Source organism: Watersipora subatra, chromosome 3 (assembly GCF_963576615.1).
Source record: "Watersipora subatra chromosome 3, tzWatSuba1.1, whole genome shotgun sequence".
Classification (NCBI taxonomy): Eukaryota; Metazoa; Bryozoa; class Gymnolaemata; order Cheilostomatida; family Watersiporidae; genus Watersipora; species Watersipora subatra.
In genome coordinates this window covers 33,013,431-33,034,879 of record NC_088710.1, presented here as the reverse complement: position 1 = coordinate 33,034,879, position 21,449 = coordinate 33,013,431, and the positions used below count along the sequence as shown (strand labels likewise).

At 36.3% G+C, this 21,449-nt stretch overlaps 1 protein-coding gene across 1 annotated transcript; it reads right to left on the bottom strand.

Annotated features, from left to right (window-relative positions):
* Positions 1-174: 174 nt before the first annotated feature.
* Positions 175-21,330, bottom strand: LOC137391479 (tetraspanin-3-like). The gene is made up of 6 exons (XM_068077967.1): positions 21,165-21,330; positions 14,311-14,502; positions 10,450-10,524; positions 5,017-5,118; positions 2,811-3,053; positions 175-583 (listed from the first exon to the last, which is right to left on the bottom strand). The coding sequence occupies exons 1-6, from the start codon at positions 21,222-21,224 to the stop codon at positions 494-496; spliced, it is 762 nt and encodes a 253-aa protein (XP_067934068.1). The 5' UTR covers positions 21,225-21,330; the 3' UTR covers positions 175-493.
* Between the last annotated feature and the right edge of the window lie 119 nt (positions 21,331-21,449).

The following is a 21,449-nucleotide window of genomic DNA, read 5'->3' as shown; positions in this document are numbered from 1 at the left end:
TTATATTATACACATGTATGTCTATACACATGTATGTCTATACACATGTATGTCTATACACATGTATGTCTATACACATGTATGCCTACACACATGTATGTCTATACACATGTATGCTTATACGCAAGATATTTTATGTGTTGTATTTACTTGTCAACTTTTAGCATTTAAAACTTATAAAAAGAAATATATTTCTGTTTATTAGACATCGAGCTTATATATTTTGCTATCAAATAATAATAAAATATTTAAAATGATGAACAGAGTGTGGTTGTTTATGGAGGGTAGAATCTCAGTAGAACGAATACCACCGATTGCTGCCATGCAAAAATTCTTTGACTTGAAAACCAGAACTCAGATCTCTTGCGAGTGGCACAACTTAATGGCATTCTACGATTGAAATAAAAACCTATTGCAATATATAAATCTTAAATAGCTTGCTCAAAAGGCTGCACAGTAACAAACGGGAACACTCCAAACTCTGGTGGTGATATTACGCTCGGTATCCCTGGCTGTCGAGAACGAGGTAAGGTCGCTCTGATGACCTGAAGAGCATTATGCAGGTAGCGACCAGACCGAGGACCTGCAACAAGCAACAGGAGCAGACGTGGGTGATGATGATGAATTACAGTAACTCCCTTAATAGTAAGTGTTTCCATTAAACAGGTAAAAATAATGTGTAAATTTCAGCCTTTCTTAAACCATACTAGTATACAGCTGGTGCACTGCAATCAGAAACTACAGTCATACCTTGACATACTAGTGCCCCAACATATGAGCAACTCCAGATACGAGCTGGATTTCTAGCAAGTTTCTACCTTGAGATAGGAGTAATATTTGAGATACGAGCATACGACCCGGTTCTCTATGACTACTACACTATATGCCCAAGTATGCGAGAGGCCACTTTTGAGAACAGCATCGCTCGATCATTCTCTTCAAATCAGTTTGCAAAAAGATTTCAACAGGTTGGCTAAAAGTTTTAGTGCGGCAAAAAGTGAAAACCGAAAAAAGATAATAAAAACATTGAGACGACAAAATTAAAATGAGTTTATTAAACAATTAAAAATTAGGTTAAGTGTGTGTTTAGTAAGCTAAATTAATTTACGTTACATTCAAAGTTTCTGTTTCGTAGTGTCACAAAAGTTAAGTGTACCTATGTGAGGTCTCTCTCAGACCCTCAGACCCCTGTTAGCCACTACGTCTGTCTCAAAGACAAAAGCTTACAGTACTGTACATAGTAATGTTACATTTTATTGCAGATTTCAACAGCTAAATAAGTATTTGCTACTTTGTTAGCATAGGTACTTGATTACAACAATTAAAAACTTATTTTTTCACGGTAATTTCCTGTTTTATGTGTTTTGTTTCCGACCATAGTAATGAATTATTTTGTATTTAGTTATTTTATGAAGAAAATAGTGCCTTGAGATGCGAGTAAATTGACATAAGAGCTCAGTCCCAGAATGCATTAAGCTCGTATGTCGAGGTACGACTGTATATAGGTAGCAAAAATACAAAATCATGGGCAGTTTTTACACTTTTATCACAGCTAAAAATGGAAGATTCGGCATGCGATGTTTTTGTATGAGTCAAACAACCTTAATATAAACAAAAACTCCAGCAATATTAAACTTAGCTGAATTTTCAATTATTGTGACCTGCTGTGCTATGCTTCTCATATTGATAGACACCTATACATGTATGCTCAAACTCCTAGCAATGTATACATCAAGTTAGCTGCAATAACCATGCCCCATAATTATATTTATAGTGAGATTTGTTTAAGTGAAGATACTGGACCACTTGAATAAAGTTTCACAAGATTCTCGTACAAAAGAAAACGATACAGTAATGAGGCATCATCCAAAATAACATTTTTTTATTTACCTAAAAAGATAGAGTGGCTACAAAACTATAACATAAAAAACTCACATTTGTTAGTAACCTGTGTTTCTGCACAAATGTTCCGAATATTGATAAATTGTTCAAGTAAAAAAATTCTTCAATTAAAATGAAGTTGTCTTCCCGATAATATATTTTTTAAAATGCAAAAACCTTGCCGCTGTCAGGTTTTCTATAAACATAAAGACGAGGTTTTAGAGTGACGGATTCAGATGATATCCTTGTTCGGAGTTCCTTCTAAGAAGTGCTTTTAGCGAATTCAGAGAACACAATATAGAAACTGAGTGTTAAACCAAAAAGCCAGAGACACCCAATTCACTGACTAGGCGCACTGAGCACACGTGTTATTAATCACCCCCTTATAATTCATCACTAGACTTGCAATGAAAGTCAATGACAACTAACTGTCTGCTTAGGTTATTTACAATAACTAGTGAGAAGAGATCAGTGGCTTGAGTTTGAAGTTTAAAGATGAACTTACACAAAATTTTAATAAATTTTATCAGAAAGTATCGACATTTTTTATCATCTGTGATTGTTTTTGATGTTTGAGGTGACCTGACTGCCAGGATGTTTCAAGGTTAAAATCAACAAAACTTGATCGCAGTTAAAACGCTCAGACGAAAAATACATGTCGAAATGACATCACTAATTGCGATAGTTAATATCGGCTGTTGCATTCATGTTGCAGCGTTACGTGTCTCTATTCTTTCAGTTTCTTTGTAACAATAAACGCTACAATCGAACTCTCGCTTGAACTGAGTGTTTAATCGCAATCAAGTCTTGTCAATTTTAATCTTAAAACATCCTGGCAGTCAGATCACATCAAACATAAAAAACAATCACACATGGTAGAAGAATACCGAAACCTCCTGATAAAATCAGAAGTTCACCAAAAATCTTACCTGCAGCACGACGACAGAGACTGTAGCTACGAAGATCCATGAATAGTATTTCTCAACTTCGTTCACAGCTTTGTTAGCGCAGCCATCCGTGAAAATGATTTTATTTGCATCAGCGTGTTTCGTGGTTCTGATTGGAGTAGTACAGTTACTTTCCCGACAGCAAGACTTGGGGATGGGATGGAGTACGGAGCGTGATGAGTAATTGTACCAGTCAGCGTAAGTATCAGCCCCGCAGCAATTCATCTATAAAACAGGTTCATTCGAGTGATCTAGTTGCGCACATAAACATTAGTTTGGTCTACTAGCGGTGGGAAAACAAATCTCTAGTTTAAACTTGGCTAGCACCAGCAGTGTAATGAGTGGCCGTGAGCGGCTTACATATGAGCAAACAATAGGAACTTCATATCTCATTTATCATCCATAATAGCAATCGAAATAATAGGGTTAATGAGAAAATAATAATAAAGTCTTATAATAATAAGACCAGCACTCAGCACCTAAGGCTACCGATAAGACCAGCAGCACTCAATACCTAAGGCTAAAGATAAGACCAGCACTCAGTACCTAAGGCTAATGATAAGACCAGCACTCAGTACTTAAGGCTAAGGATAAGACCAGCACTCAGTACCTAAGGCTAAAGATAAGACCAGCACTCAGTACCTAAGGCTATCGATAAGACCAGCACTCAACTTAGTACCTAAGGCTAACGTTAAGACCAGCACTCAGTACCTAAGGCTAATGATAAGACCAGCACTCAATACCTAAAGCTAACGATAAGACCAGCACTCAATACCTAAGGCTAAAGATAAGACCAGCACTCAGTACCTAAGGCTATCGATAAGACCAGCACTCAACTTAGTACCTAAGGCTAACGTTAAGACCAGCACTCAGTACCTAAGGCTAATGATAAGACCAGCACTCAGTACCTAAGGCTAAAGATAAGACCAGCACTCAGTACCTAAGGCTATCGATAAGACCAGCACTCAACTTAGTACCTAAGGCTAACGTTAAGACCAGCACTCAGTACCTAAGGCTAACGTTAAGACCAGCACTAGCTTACTCACATCGCTTACACCATAAAAGATATTTGTCAGGACTCTGGCAATAATCTGCGAGTTGGAGCAACTTTCATAATTTCTAATTTAACAATTACAGCAGGCTACAAACTACGGTCATACCTCGACATATGAGCTTCATGCATTCCAGGTGTCCAGGCATTCAAATGACAATTATTTCTTATCTCATATCCTCATATCAATTTTTTCTATATAAAATAACTATTTATACAAATTGATCCATTCCTAACCTCTGAAAAAAATTGCTTAAAACCAGAATATTACAATGGAAAAAATGTATTTTATTTGTTCAAATTCAACATCTACGCTCACAAATTAACAAATGCCTATCTAATGGTTATGATCTGCAATAAATGTAACATTATTACGTAATATGTACAATACTGTATAAAGCTCTTGCCTTCGAAACAGATGCTAACTGCTAACGCGAGTATGAGGGAGACTCGTAAGCAACCCGTTCGGTACGCTTCACTTTTGTGAAAACTTAAAGTTTACTTTAAATTTAAAGTACAATTAAATTTTACACATTAAACATTAAATGAATATACCTTACTAAACAAACATTTATAAGTTTTAATCTTACACTTTATTCTAATTTTGTCTTCGTTTTGTTTTATTATTTACTTCTGGTTCTTTGTGCCTCGCTTTTAGTTATGAGAGAGGTCAAGCGACGCTGTCCTCGCAAGCGGCTTCTCACCTACTCGACCACTGAGCTGTCCTTGTAAGCGGCTTCTCACCTACTCGACCACTGAGCTGTCCTTGTAAGCGGCTTCTCACCTACTCGACCACTGAGCTGTCCTTGTAAGCGGCTTCTCACCTACTCGACCACTGAGCTGTCCTCGCAAGTGGCTTCTCACCTACTCGACCACTGAGCTGTCTTCGTAAGCGGCTTCTCACCTACTCGACCACCGAGCTGCCCTCATAAGCCGCTTCTCACCTACTCGACCACCGAGCTGTCCTCGTAAGTGGCTTCTCACCTATTCGACCACCGAGCAACTGCATCCGAAACCATCTCGTATCCAAATTTTTGTTATGTTGTGACACCCGTATGTCGAGATATGACTGCATTGCAATTAAAACCATCTCTGAGAGCTCCATCAACCACCATAAAATATGGCAAAGCAACTTACATTATGTTGTAGGAAGTCCAACTCCTCGCAATACTCTGAAGATGTACCATTTGCACAGTCTTTAATCATTCCATGAAGTTTATCAGTGAGCTTGGTGCGTGCCTGCAACAGATTTAACAGCGATGTCAATTCTAAAACCCTTTCCTCAAGACCGATTGACATCAGGCTAGGTTGGTATATGGAATATGATAATTCGTTGTGTTCATGCGATCTGCCTACAGTGGGAAAATCCTTGACCTGCTCACTGATAGACCACGATGGGTGGTTATTAGAACACTGCTTTAGATAATCCCAAAAAATGCATGATATGACACCGAGAGTTGTCTGCTCCTTTGACAACAATAAGTTCAAATGGAAGAGAAAATAATTCAAAACTTTGGATTTCACAATTTAAAAATTGTTTGCATATAATTGCTAGGTAATTTGCTAAAATTTCAAATAAACCGCAAATCCTGAAATGAAGCGGAGCTGTCATTAATTATTTGAGAAAGCAACTGCTATCTTAAAAATGGACATGCTGCTCAGCAAACAATGAGATAAAATAATACACCAAGCAATGGTGCTCAAACAAGTCATTCAGAGGTATAGTGACATAATTTTAGCACAAAGATAAGCGTATCTATGGCCAGTGTGGCATATAAGTCGAATAGCTAGAACTCTATAACAAGCTTGTACTGCAGAGGCTCCTCTAACCAACTGGCTCTTTTGTGCCGTAAGTTCCAACTCTAGCAGATCCCTCCGTAACAACCTGATAGCCATTAGTCAACAAGCTAGTGCTGTTACTATATGCTAGAACCAACACTAGCATTTCATTCAGTGTCTTAGTGGTGGTTAGTGTTACAGTGCACCCTAAGGATACGATTGTGATCCGTTCCAGGGTTGGCATCAAATGGTGAAAAAATCCTATGTAGGGGTATAGCAACCATAATTATATAATGCAAAGATACCCTGGTAAAATCGTCAAAACTGTATATAAGTGCTGCACATATTAAAAATTAGTAACAAAGTAACTATAGTTACCTACAATAACTTTATTGTGTTTAGTGTTTTTAGTGGTTATGGTTTACAACAAAATGTAACATTATAGTGTACCATGTGCAGTAGGGAGTTCTTACCTTCAAGAACGACGTACATATCATGCAAACTTTGAATTTTTCTCAAATGAGTTTAGCTTACTAAACACACACACTCAAAGCTAAGTTTTAGTCTGTATTTTTAACTATTTTACTGAATTTCAACTTTTTATCACGAAAATGTTATCACTTATCAGTTTCTGTCTTTGCTTTCGCTATAACTTTTAGCGGACCTGTTTAAAACTTTTTTCAACCTAATTTGGCAAGAAAAACCGAAAGATGCTGTTTTCGTAGTGAAGTTTGATTTTTGTTAAAGGTTGACTTGCAACAAAATTCACATTACAGTTATTTGGTAGCAAAAGATTCACCATGTCTTACTCTGTTGTGTTGTAGGTGCAAAATATGTGGAAATGTGATTACAAGCGCGATAAAATAAAAGGCTCGATATAAAACTTCTCGTAGCACTAGTTTATGACAAACACTTCGGGTTTCAGCAAAACCCCATATCAAATATAGATGCTCGCTATTTGACAGTTTTGTTTCGGCTTGGTCTAATCGTCTAGTCGTAATCTGATCATGTGACCCATACTTTGCGAATAAGTTCTGCAGCATTTTTTGGTTATCACAGGTGACCAACAGGCTCGTCATGTTTATCAGACAATGATATGTATTCCTTCAAGCTAAGGTTAAAACATTAAGCGAATTTTCACGGTAAGTTATAAGATATCAGCGCTGAAAGTGACAGCATTACAATGACGATGAAATAGACGCGTAAGAACAATAGACATGGTTTTGTTAAATGTGTAAAGTATATTCGTGAAAATATTTCGACGAATGTGGTTGCGTGAAAGTGTAAACAGAAGCCATCTTGTACAACTACGTCCCATTTGAGCCGTTGTGGAAAGAGATTCCAAACTATGGTGGTCTCGTGTGGCTGCGATTGACTGTTCGTTTTTGAGCTTTTAAGAGCTTGCAATCACATTGCCACATATTTTGCACTTACAACACAGCAAGGTAAGACATAGTGAATCTTTAAATACCAAATAACTGTAATGTGAATTTTGTTGCAAGTCAGCCTTTAACAGAGTAAGAGATGTTGTCTGACCACAAATTTATTGTTTGAAGGGATCGAAACTCCAACTTTGCTACTGGTTTTAAAGGGGAAATATCACCTTTTTACACACGAGAATCGCTGAACTGAAAGAAATCGGTCATCATGTTTCTTTCATGTGTTGTGAAAATATTTCCGGCGAACAGCATTTCGGTGTCGTTGTTATTTTGACGTACGTAATAAGCACACCGACTGCCAATTTTGAACTCGGGCGAAAATTTTGTTGAATTCATAGCCTATAGTGAAATAAGATTTGTATGGCGAGGTGAAAAAATCATTGTGTTCCACTTCGTTTAGTGAAAAAATCGTATATCATTGTAATCGTATCTTGAGAGCGCACTGTATGTGTAATATTAATACATAATATTATTAATATTACATTTAGTAGTACACTAAATGATGCATCATATAAAAATCTCTTTCAAGCTACCATACTTTTCGGACTATAAACATCCCTATATAAGCCGCATCTGCTTTATTTTCCATAAAACGATAATAAAACAATACATAGGCCCCACCTTTGTATAGGCCGCAGAACGTAGGACGGTGCTTCTGAACATGACAGCAACTTTGCTGTTTAAAACGGAACAGTGCCTAACGGCACTGTTTCAATTAATACAAAAAAGTGCCTAACGGCACTGTTTCGTATTAACCGATGTTTTGTAAGAGTGTTTAACGACCTAGTGTCTAACGGAACAGTGCTGTTAGGCAATGTTTCGTTTTTTCTTTCACTGCTAGAGGCGCATTAACCAGGGATTCTGGTTAATGCTCCCTAGCGGTGAAAGAAAAAGCCGCATAATAGCCGCACCCTTATATAAGCTGCATGGCTCAAATCGCCAGAAAAAAGTAGCGGCTAATAGTCCGAAAAGTGGGGTGCTTAATTTTGAAGAATACTAAAGTAACAAATCTACAAATTAGGAGTTGCCTTCACATGCTATGTGTTACTGTGATTTCCAAGGCAAGTTCTGCTGATCCGTCAAGTGACTGAATTAGGTTATTACGCACCTGATGCAACTCGGGTTGCCAGATGTCTGTGTAAAATAGTAAGACCAGTGATAAAGCAATGTGTGAGAGGGTTTGTCATTCAAGGTCAAATATCGCGCTATTTCCACTAAATGTAACTTGTGCTAATGTACCACTGAAATGTTATGCGCAAACTGCTAGCAAAAGATCTTTACTCCAGAAATAAATCGTGATTACCGGTAGTTGAAGCATTTGGGAGTTCAAACTGCCATCTTGTAAACAATAACGCACAATTATTTATACAGCATGCGCTTCTACAATGTAAATAATCCGTTCCAGGAATGTTTATGTTATAGTAATTTTATATTATACAAACAGTAAAATACATGTAAATTGCCTAATCCGTTTCAAGATTCTTCCAAACTCCCCCTTTTGCCATATAAAAAGGAAAAGCTTGACACAACTCATTAATTTGTTAATTAATTAATTAATTAATTACAAAAAATTAATTAAAACTAATTAATTTTTTGTAACTGCAAAATGATTAGTCGGCATCGACAACCTTTCTCACTTTTCTGATAAATTTCACTGGTTTTTTAGACTATGATTACAGTTATTTTACAACAAGTTAATGGGGAGCGCACATCTTTGACGTCCATTTACAATGATTTGTTTTTTCTAAACAGCAAAGTCTATTCTGCAAATTAAAACTAATAAAAAATATTTTATTATTTTTATGTCTAGAATAAACAAAAATATATTATATTATAAAAATAGCGGTGTCTACCTGTTCATCGTCTATCTGTACCCAGGGATCAAGGTTGAGATAAACAATAACTTTCAACAATACAGCAACTTGTGACATTCAGATTGGTAGACTGACACTGTAACACCTGCACCAATCGATCACCTTTAAAGGTTGACTTGCAACAAAATTCACATTACAGTTATTTGGTATCAAAAGATTCACCATGTCTTACTCTGCTGTGTTGTAGGTGCAAAATATGTGGAAAGGTGATTACAAGCTCTTAAAAGCTCAAAAACGAAAAGCCACCGTAGATCGGAATCTCTTTATTTCTCTGACGTATTCATTACAGTTTGGTTATCGTCTTGTCACGTGATGTTCTCACGTGAATTGAAAGGCCAATAAAATCTCAATATAAAACTTATCGTAGTACTAGTTTATGACAAACACTTCGGGTTTTACCGAAGACCCCGTATCAAATATAGATGCTCGCTACTTTACAGTTTTGTTTTGGCATTATTCAATCGTCAAGTCGTAATCTGATCATGTGACCCAATACCTGGCGCAAAGAATTTTTGCAGCACTTTTCGATTATCCCAGGTGACCAACAGGCTCGTCATGATTATCAGACAATGATATGTACTCCTTCGAGCTAAGGTTAAAAAGTTTAACGATTTTTTACGGTAAGTTATAAGATATCCGTGCTAAAAGTGACAGCATTACAATGACGATAAAACAGACGCGTAAGAACAATAGACATGGTTTTATTGAATGCGTGAAGTATATTTGTGAAAATATTTCGACGAATGAGGTTGCATGAAAGTGTAAACAGAAACCATCCTGTAACAACTACATCCCATTTGAGCCGTTTTGGAAAGAAAATCCAAACTATGACGGTCTCGTGTGGCTGCGATTAAATGTTCGTATTTTTGCTTTTAAGAGCTTGTAATCACATTTCCACATATTTTGCACTTACAATACAACGGAGTAAGACATGGTGAATCTTATGATACCAAATAACTGTAATGTGAATTTTGTTGCAAGTCAACCTTTAAGTATTTATGAACAATTGAGCAGCATTCTCCGTTTTGTCGACACATCTGACGATCTATCCCGATGACGATGATTTTACGGCATTGTTTCTCTCACAAGGGCAGTGAGATATGTTACCATTCAAATCGTATTTGAGAACTTGCCCCGACTTGACACTACGTTATGTAGAATTTTTTACGTAATACGAAGCAGAAACTGCATAAATTTTTTATATTTAGAATATACATTATAGGAGCGTCTACTGTATACGTTAGCAAATGACGTGTCATAGTTGTTTTTTGAGCTGTGGCCAAATATGCATGTACATTTTAATCAGTTACTCAAAAACTGATACATCATATATTAAAATACCGGAGATTTGGTGACTCTACGTAAAATACTTGACTTTACAACACATTATGAAGAATTTGTTTCACTTCAACCCAACAAAAGTTTAACAAGTAGCACATGGTGTAGTCTCCCTATTGTACACTCTCGATACAACTTACCTCTTCTCTGTACTGATATCCGAAGCCAACAGCAACAACCTCTCCAATGAGAATGAGGAGAGTAATGATGAAGAACTGTAAAGAGAGAATACGTTATAAATGGCAACATCAGCTAGTCATTGTGAATTCATGACAGCATGGTCCATAGCACACGGCTAAAACACTAGCTAGCCTTTAGCCATTCATATGGTTACCAATCAGATATCTGAGAAGAGCCTCTGAAACAACTTGATTTCCAGTACAGATATTAATATGCTTATGTACTAAAATAGTCAAATATGGACAACCAGGCTTGTGAAGCATTGAAACTGCAGTGCAGCGTAATTTTCAAGAGAATTACAACTATCTAATGCGCAGCAGACATCTCTCACAACTGAAACTGCGATCCTACTGTGACTTGGCCACTGCGATCTACTGCGCATTCACTTCCACAACAAATTACCTCAAACTCTGCAATTTATGAACACTGTGAATGCGCATTCTTCAAAACTTGAAGCTGCATCCGTACTGCGCATCACTAAGAATTTGATACCGTGGATTAACTGACATTCCGAACTCCTTTACTGTATTGTCAAAAATTGTCAGATGCTACATTCAGTAAGCTCACAAACTGCGCTTTCTCTCATATAATTTCCCATTCCGATCAATGTAATTGATGTATATTGTATTTTCATTAACATTATATATTAAACTGTAGTAGATTATCATTTCATTCATATACTATGGCATGCTGCTAATTGTGATCAACCTGTATGTCCACTCATGCTCGAGTGTGAACAGCGTTCACATCTTGCAATCGGGTTGTAAATGCAACTGAGTCAACTCAATGATACCGTGATGAGTTTTCACAAAGATACGCTCTGCATGTATGTACAGTGAAATGCAAAAGTTCCAATTGCATTTTGCACTGAGAATGTGAGAAATGCACAACATTAGCAACACTCCCAATGCATACAGTATTGCACAATATCCAGTAAGTAATGCCACCACTGCACCAATACTGCTCTACCAAAATAGTTATACTGCATGTATACTGCACACTGTGCAGTAATAAAAGTGTGTAATGCAACTATACTGCATGGCTGTGTCATGTTTGCTACTGAACTGCTAATGCATGTATAAAGATATCCAGCAAAATATTTACTGCAATGCATTTTACATCTGGACGTCAGTGAGTACTTATCAATACGCGGTTACGATTTTTTCGTAATGGTCACAACCCCGTGGATAACACACAAACCCTCCAAATTATCTTATGTTGGTATACAACTTCTATATTGTAGCATTTAAGAGTTTTTAGCCATTTACCATTTAAGGTTTTGAAGAAAGTTCTTATCTTCTAAACAGCCCTTTACCGTGAAATGTGTGCTGCCCTGTCAGTTATGCTTATATCACAGTACAAAGATCATTACCCTAAGATAACAGTAAGGTCATGTTTCCTTGAATCACACCATGTCAATTATCATTAGAGTTCAATTCCGTTCCTTGAACTAAGGGCATTATACCATAACAACATGATGATATGCAACAAACCTATGATAAAGTGTAGGATATATGAAGAATTGCATAAGACAACCGCGCTGCCTGTGTGAATCAAGATGCAAAGCGCTCGCTGCCAGGTCATGTAATCATTAGAGATACAGTGCACCCTCGAGATACGATTACCCTGATATACGATTTTTTCACCTTACGAAGTCGAACATTGTGAGATCTTCACCTCGCTATACGAATTTTATTTCACCATACGATTTTGAGAAAAGTTTCGCCCGAGTTAAAATTTGGCGGTCGGTGAGCTCATAACGCACGTTGAAATAAAAAAAGACATCGAAATATAGTTGCCGAAAACATTTTCAGAAAGTTTAGAAGAGACACGATGATAGAGTTCTCTCATGTCAGCATTCCGCGTGGACAAATTCGTGTAAAACACACAAGCGAGAGCAAATATTCATTTGTAGCGTTATAATATATTTTACTATAAACTTTCAAGTCAGCATACGTATATAACTACAAGTATCTACAGCATTGTACAGCAACATTGTATTCTAGCAACATGTTAGCGACATGTGTATTGTACAGCAACATAATTAGCATTAATACGTTTTTGCCTCCTCTCTGCTTTATTCGCTACATGTACCAGCTAAAGTCACGTTACTCCAAAGGTATGTATGTCCTGTATAATAGTAAATAAAATTTCATTTTTCTTTTCGGTAGCCATTAAATGGTCAGGTATGTGTGAGAGGCCGCTTTCGATAACTGCATCGCTCGGCCTTTCTGGCCGAATTCTTGTTGAAAAAGGTTTCAACCAGACACGCTAAATTTTATAATGAAAGTGAAGACAGAAACTTATGAAGGATAAAATTTCGTGATAAAAAGTTGAAATTCATTAAAATAGTTCAAAACACATACTAAAAAAAACTGAGTTTTAAGGATGAGTTTGGCAAGCTAAACTTATTTGAAGTGAATTCAAAGTTTATGTTATGCGTACCTTTTGAAGGTAAGAACTTCTTACCGTACGATCTGCATTTGGTACACAGATTACAATTTTACAGTATTGCAGATTATGATCACTAGGTGCACTTAATACAATGCAGCTACTGCAGGTAACTACAGTTACTAAAGTTAACATACTATTTTGTGACAAGTTTTCAACATGTACAGCATTTTTATAAAATTTTGGACGATTTTTACCTTTTTTTCATTGTGTAATTACAATAGTTTCTATACCCCGACATACGATTTTTCCGCCATACGATGCCAGCCTTGGAACGGATCAACATCGTATCTCAAGGGTGCACTGTATTCATGATCTACACACTAAATGCTCAAGGGAGATTTCGGAGCAAATTTGGTGAACCTACTATATATGTTTTGTTTCAAAAACGTTAATCTTTGTTTCTGCATGTAATATAAGTATGGTTCATTTATGTCACTTGTTCATGAATACATGTATATAATAGTAGCATTTGATCGACTATCATTATATAACTTATAAGTTTGTGGATTTATAGCATATTATTCGATAGCATCATTGCGGTAATATGAACTTACAACGGATCGACGCTCATAACTTCTTTTCTATTGCACATAAAAAGCAAGTTTTGGTTGCAAACTGTAGCTAACATATCAATGAGTGCAATGGTTTTTATGCAACATTGCTAAATATAGATACAAAATATAAATATGTCTTCAAGTTTAGAACGAAATATGAATTGAAAATAACAACAAATTGCAAAAAAAGACCCAGGCTATACTATCATTGCAGGTCAATTGCAAGCAATAGATATCAACTGGTAGATATTTCTCAGTTTCTCGATGCATATTTATTAAGAGATCTTTGACAAGTTATGGCAAGGTACGTTAGCAGATTTATTGCATCCATAAGGTTCAATATCGCTCCACCGAAAAAGAGGGCAAAATATAGGCGAAAATTCGCTTCACCCGTAATAGGGCTAAATTTATCTTCCGAAAGATCTGATGGGCCATTTAAAAATATACCGCCAGCTTTTATTTGAACAACGTCTCCAATTGACCGCCTCCATAGAGGAAGGGTTGAAAAATAGAGCTCCATGGTGTTCAATTAGAGGTTTTAAAGTATATTTAGATGTGTCCCGATTCCCGAACCTAGTTATATACACATGTTGTGCAAGATGGGAGTTCCTGATGAAGAAAATACCTAAGAAAATTACAGCTTGTGGTATAAATAAAATATTATAGGTTTGCAAAAGTACAAACCATGTTTATAAATCAGGTTACCTTCACATGTCTAACATTAAAAAACAGATAGAGATGAACATAAATGACAAATAAACAGTAAAAAAGTGTAATATCCGAGTATCCTAAAATTAAATTTATTCAACTTACCAAAGTGAGGGCGATCTTGTTGCTCTTCATGCCTCCAACGCAGCCGATGACTCCTACGATGAGCAGAAAGACACCAACTGCTATTATGATAGAAGCGGGGGTGACGATGTCTGCGGCTTCGGCCAGATCAGCCACCTTGTCATAAGCGGAGAGAACGAGTCCGCCAATCACTATTAGTGTTATAGCACATGCCTAGAATATGACAACGAAAAATTATAAACAACATTCTTATCGCTATTTTCGACAAGTGCGGACATGTTTTGCTAGTGCTCTCGATTTACAGTGCACTATTTTATATTTTTTAGAAGTTTTCGTAAACTTTCCTGTCTCTATCTATATTATCTCTTGTCTTAACTGTTTGTTTCACACTAACATAACTAATCTTATTTTATTGATAGTTGGGCAGCTCGGCCACTTCAGGTGCTGCTGTGAGTGTTTCTATTTATAGACACGGATTGAGACATTTTATTAGTTTTACTTTTACTTTTATTTAAATTAAAGTCTTGGCATTTTATTTTTGTTTCCAAACTAAATAGTGTCATTCTATTTTGTTGGGAGTTGGGCCGCCTAAGGCGCTGCTGCGTGTGTATTTTCTTTTTATAGACTCTGAGTGGGTTATTTTAAACTTCATTTTGTTTAAAAGTCCCTGCTTTTACTTTTGAGATAAACTTCGAAGATTCTTAGGAGTAAGGTGGGTGGAAGTTCTGATATTAGAGTAAATAGAAATAGTATGTCGGAAGCAGGAACACCTAAGGGGGCGGCAGGGTAATGTTAGACAACAAAGTGGCGGTTTACAAAGTGCTGCTAATAGTGATAAAGACAGCTGTGCCTTGGGCATTGTAAAGTTCATTTAAAAGATCAGGTCGATAGCTCTATCCTGTGTGACTTGCCAGCAGTGGTATCATCTCAAATGTGTAGATTTGACCAAGGACGAGGCAGGTACTATCTCGACTTGAAACTAAAGGTGTAAGATAAAGGTGTAAGGCCTTTGAAATAAGTAGTTCATCTAGTTATTTTGCGCACAACCAATTAGATCATATTGAACGGGGTCTAGACCGAATAAAGTCCCTGGTTTCAGTAGGGATTGAACCAAAATTTGAAGCCATTGAAAAACCTCATGCAACAGCGGTAAAGATAAATAAATTTAAATGAAATTAAAATAAATTCTCCGGTCATGGCTGGAACAGGTAAAAAAAACTATAAAACAGACTTAGCAAGAACAAAAACAAATAAGAGATAAGAATCTGATTATTTATGTCATGGCAGAAAACAATACTAAGCAAGAAACCATAGATAAAGTGCAGGAAATCATGGCTAGCTGTCATCTTCAGAAGTTGCTAACTTAAGCTTACACAGACTGGGCAAAATAGACAATCTTAAAATAGCATGGAAAAACATTCCCAAGGCTGTTAAAATTATGCACCCGTTCGAGAGAGGAAAAATGGGACATTCTTAAAAGAATTAACATTCAGAGAATAATGGGAATTTTTGTTAAACCTGACCTCACCAAAGAGGAAAGGGAAGCAGATTTTTGGCTACGAGCGGAGTTGAAAAAGACCAGAGAGGAAAACTCAACAGATGTGTACAAAATAGTACAAATAGTAAAAATAATTACGTAACTCATAGATTGCTGCTGGCAAATGTTCGATCAATAAGGGGTGCAATCATCGAGTTAAATGTAATGTCAGCTCATATTTATTTTTTGTGTGACTGAAACTCATCTAGACGTCTTCGTAAGAGATGGAGAATTATTCGACTCTAGAGTTTTTGATATATAGAAATGATGGGGACTTGCATGGAGGTGGTGTACTAATAGCGATCTCAAATCAATTTCTACAGTGAGTTTTGAGGGATTGTCAAATTTTCCTTTGGAAGTTGTTGCTACTTTTATTCCAAAGCAGTTCAGGGCTGGTCTGGTCATCGACATAATAATGGTTTGTGTATATATTTCACCAAGTGCATCTCATTTAGCTGTTGAGCCTTTGGGTAAGTTTTTGTCACAGGTCCCACAGAGATATGTAACACACTAGATTTGACTTTTGTTAATGTTGTAAATAATGATTTGTCTCTTGTGGTTATTAGTCCGGGTTTAAGTGATCAATACATGATTGAGTTGGAACTTAGACTTGATTATAGAACTAACACTAGGCCTCCTCAACTTGTTAAGCTATATAATCGGGCTGAAAAAGAAGAAATAACAACGATCTTGGGAAAAACATGAAGTCAGATCAGGGGCTTGATTGATGATGGCAAAGACAATAGTGTGTGGAATGTTTTTTCCCCACAACATGGCTTTAGCTATTGAAAAGCATGTCCCAACCATGACAATTAAGCAGGGACCAAACGATGAGCCCTTCCGGTTTAATAAAATTGCAAGGGAACTTGTAAACAAGCAAAGAAAGTTGTATAGCAAATACAGGTTTGGAAATGAACTACATCTCCAAAAGTACAAAATATTTATAAAAAATACCAAAAAAGAACTAAGGAAAATACATGAACATAATCACTACCTAACTAAACACATTTTTACTCTTATGTCTGAAAGAGGCAGCAAATGTTTTTATCGATTTTTAAAGGTCAAGACCGACAAAAACAACAGTATAAAGTCATTGACTAGTAGTGAACATGCCGGAGAAATTTTGGAGGAGTCCGAGGACATGGCAAATGATTTGAAAAACTATTTTGGTAGCGTTTTTGGTCTGAGACAAGACTGTACTCTTTATCCCTTGTTTGATAAATCTATAATCAAAATAATCAGGAATAGAGTCAAGAAATGAATTACTGACTTGAAACCTGGGAAAACACCTGAGCTGCATGGGCTCCGAAAATGGGATCTTTGTTTGGCTATTGATGAAATTTCATGGGTTTTAAAGATGTGGTTGCATCAAAAAATTCGATACAATGAAATTAAGACCCATAAAAGGCTAACACATCAGCTACAATTTGATGCCATTTTTGTCTTTGTAGATCAACCCTGTCCAGAGATATATGTGTTTGAATGAGGCCCTCTTTTAAAAAGCTCACGTTCCATCGGGTGCTTCTTTCATGACGTCACAAGCAATACATCTGAAAAGAAACCACGAGCGATAAATATGAGGTCGCTTCCTTAGCCAATCATCAGCGCGAAATTCTTATATAGCTTATATAAATGTTATCACTCATAAAATGCGTTGTCTGTGATCTCAAATTTAGGGATTTTACTCTATTATTAAATTGCATGGACATCGATATGTACTAAATTAATTAACACCGTTACTTTAATGAATTACTCGATCATCACGTTTTATTGGCGAACAACATAATTGTAAAAGTTGCTGTAAAGTTACTGCGAAGGTGACTCCGAGTTTTCTTGGCATCAGGTAGTTAAAGTTCTACGGAGGAAGATCGGAGAATGGAGGTAAATTTATCTTTTACTTTTAGTCTCCTTGAGAGTTTCCTGTTGAGTTTACATTCAGATTATATTTCCCTGTTTGAGGCTAAAATGTAATTTCCTGCGCGTGCGAGATATGTATGTACAGAGAGTTCTTGACGGCTTCCTTTTAATCTTTAGCATCTAGCTATACAATGACTTAGATTGATGAATATACTAAAGGTAATATTTTAGTACTCATTAATACATGTACTAATTTATAAAATTATAACTTTTTGCTATCACTAATCATTGTTTTATATTTTTTTATCGGTTCACCTAGCTACATTTGCTTCAAATTTTTTGTGGCAGTTTTATCTAGTAAATTAAATTTATGATTTGACATTAGATGTTCACTTTTCACTTGTAGAAAGTGAAGAAAATCGATTGATCAATGCAAATCTTTAACTACCAGAACCAAAGCTTCGAATCGTTGGCTTGGCGTACTTGTGCCTTTGTTAAACATTTATTCGTTTTTAAAATTACACTCGCAATCTATCAAACTCCCAATTTGAAAGCTTTCAGTAGATACGCTTTAGAATGACATATCTATGAATGACATATATTTATTGCATTTGTTTTACTGATTACAGGATGTTTATGTCGTCCCATCAGCCGAAGAAGCTTTGTCAGTGTGGAAACTGCCATAAAGGGGAAAGAGAGACTTGAATGTGTGCTGCATAAACCATGATGTTTTGTTTGAGTTTGTTGCAGTAGATGAAATTGTCTTATTGTATCAGCTAAAACTATGTGAGTGGCCACGACTTGATGAATATTTTTAATAAAAGCTTTATGCCGAGATGAAAATCTTTTTGCTTGTAAAAAATATATAATAAAATTATATTGTTGAAAATAATGCAAAACATGATTTGCAGAATATTGTAGTGAATTGGATACAGTATATGGATGTCCGCAGAACTGGAGAATGTGAGTTCAAATCCAGTTTGCAGCAGACTTCTCATCCTTAAAACTCTATCCCTATGCATATTCTTTTCAAAGACGCAGCTTGCTTATTTTACTTACGGTAGTAAGAAACTAGTTTTCGGTGTGGGCAATGATATACAGCGACGGACATAATGTGGGCGAGGCTTTTGGGAGGCTGTATATCGTTAGTATGGGTAGCGGCGGAACTGTGCTGATACAAAGACCTTATTCTACATAGCTTGCTTGACAGAATTACCGTAGACCGTTAGAATTGGTAGTCGGTACTCAAATGTTTACACAGCATTTGGAGAAAGTGAGTAAGACAAATTTTCAATTTTCGTTATTTGAGGCCTTTGAAACATTCATAATAATGTATCAGTAGCGGGGTTTAAAATTTTATTCTAACTAACATAAGCAAATACAAAATAAAATATATGCCAATAGAGCCGCGTAGGACTAGACTTTTATCGCAAATAGCCGATGTGAATACGAGATATATTGACAGACAACTCCCGCGTGACATCTTTTTGGCAAGTCTGGGCATGTTTTATTGGCCTGAGCATTTTTACGGCGATCAGATTTTTTCGATTTTAATCTTCAAATATCTTGGCAATGAGATCGCGTAACACAACAATCAAAATATCAACTGATAAGAGAAAATAATGCTTTCTTTTAAAATCGACTCAAATTTGACGCAACCACATCTTTACCACTAGTAATTCAGTATATTCTAGATATGTGTAGGCTTCCCTCACAATGGAAACAAGCTAACGTAGTTCCAATATTTAAATCTGGTAGTAAGCAAGCGGCCGGTAACTATCGGCCTGTGTCTTTAACTTGTATTTGCTCAAAATCTTTTGAACACATCTTTTCACATCATATTAGTTCAAAGTAAAATGACATACTCATACCTTAACAGCACGGTTTTAGATGAGCGCTGCCGTGCACCAGTCAAATTTTAACTACCAGATCGTCTATTTTAAAGGAAGTAGACAAAAGGGGGTGTGTGCAGGCTGTCGTTTTAGATTTTTCAAAAGCGTTCGATAAAGTGTACCATGCACTTTTGATGGATAAACTTTTAGGTTATGGTTTTACGAATGACAATCTTTCATGGATTTTAGAGTTTTTGACAGATAGAACACAGAGGGTGGTTTCAAACAGTTCTTTTTTACAAGTTGAGGCAGTAACCTCGGGCGTTCCTCAAGGGTCGGTCCTTAGCCCCGCGCTCTTTTCACTGTATATATAACATGAGTCATTACGTGACTTCAACCATTCGCCTATATGTTGATGAAGCATTGTTGCATCATCCAGTTACCAGTGTCGCTTCTGTGGAAGTCTTTCAGGAATATTTGAATATCTTGGAGAAGTGGACTAAAAAATGGGAAATGCTTTTATAATACATCTAAGTATTCTGTTATAATTTTTAGAACTTCAAAGATTGTTGATTTTTGTAGTGTACAGTATAAACTAAACAATGTGGTTTTGTGGAATTTGTGTCAGAGATGTGGGACCCCAGTCTGAAATCTCCTATTCAATTATTTGAGATGATACAAAACAAGGCTTCTTGCTTTGTTAGTGGTCTGAAGGGGAGGGAGGGTGCTACCCAAGAAAAGAAATTGTTGGGGCTTGATTCATTACAGAATCGTAGGAAAAATCAGAGGGTCAAAACCTTTCAAAACGTAACGCAGTTTGAAAACCCCTCTTTCCAAAAACTGAATGGTTTTATTGAGAAGTGTTTTAATGATGAGTGTCCTTGCACTCGCGCAAAATGTCAGGGCCAGCCAAGAGCTATCTCATCGAACTGAAATGCATTTTTTAACAGTTTTATACTAAAAACAACTAGAGATATGCGAATATTTTAGTTGACACTTGTACGAGTCTGATGGTCTCCACTTCCACCTATGGATGGTCTAGGGACTCTATCCCAACTTGAACATAAACACCTGATGAGTAGGTAGGCTATCTCTATTCATAAACTCTACACATGGTGTTACGTGTATATACACATGAAAACACAATATAAAGATTTAATTTTTTTACAATGTTATGCGTATGTTAAGTCACTCACCGCCCTAACAAACTCGAAGAATCTGATCGGACAATCCATTGTATTGTATAATAAACTAACCAACCAAAAGCAGCAATATCCAATTTATGAATGAAGTTGAACACTTCAACACAGTTTTTATACCAACAAACTTATATGTAAAAGAGAAACAGGTTTGTCAAAATAGCAAAATTTTACTGCACAAAGTGACAAGGTTTTGTTGAGCTAGTAAAAAACAATAATCGTAGTGATGTGATGGCTAACTGTTTATACAAATGAAATAACACATTTCTCCCCGATAATAACTGAATATTAGTAAAAATCTGCAGTAAACGATTAATTAAAAGTTCAACCATTATCCCATTAAAACAACCTAAACTAACAAAAGATAATAATTTTCCAATATGTTTCAATCTCAGCTCTCTAAAGTGCTCGTTTTCTTTATGATAGAAACTTGATAAACTTTTTACTTACCCAAAAGAATACACTAACCAACCCTAAACACGTTTTCAATGTCATCGTTGCACAACCCATGACGACTTCAAACAACTATATTGCTTAACCGTAGTATTTGTTGAAAGGTATTTAGGAAAATGTTATCTGACGTATTCAGTTTCTTGTTAGCAACTACCGCAAAAGCGTTTTCCTTGACATGAGAGAAAACCTTTGTAGCCCAAAAACCTGCCGTAGATTAAATTATGTCTAATGTGTTAGGTAATAAAGTTCAATTTGTTTTTATGGACCGAAGGCTGCATTAGC

Bases quoted from the DNA above. Each gene is read 5' to 3' on its own strand.
- LOC137391479 (XM_068077967.1), bottom strand. From the start codon at position 21,224: ATGGGTTGTGCAACGATGACATTGAAAACGTGTTTAGGGTTGGTTAGT. The intron at 3,054-5,016 runs GTAAGTTGCTTT...CCTGTTTTATAG, and splicing joins TGGACTTCCTACAACATAAT to ATGAATTGCTGCGGGGCTGA. The intron at 584-2,810 runs GTAAGATTTTTG...TGCTTGTTGCAG, and splicing joins TCTCTGTCGTCGTGCTGCAG to GTCCTCGGTCTGGTCGCTAC.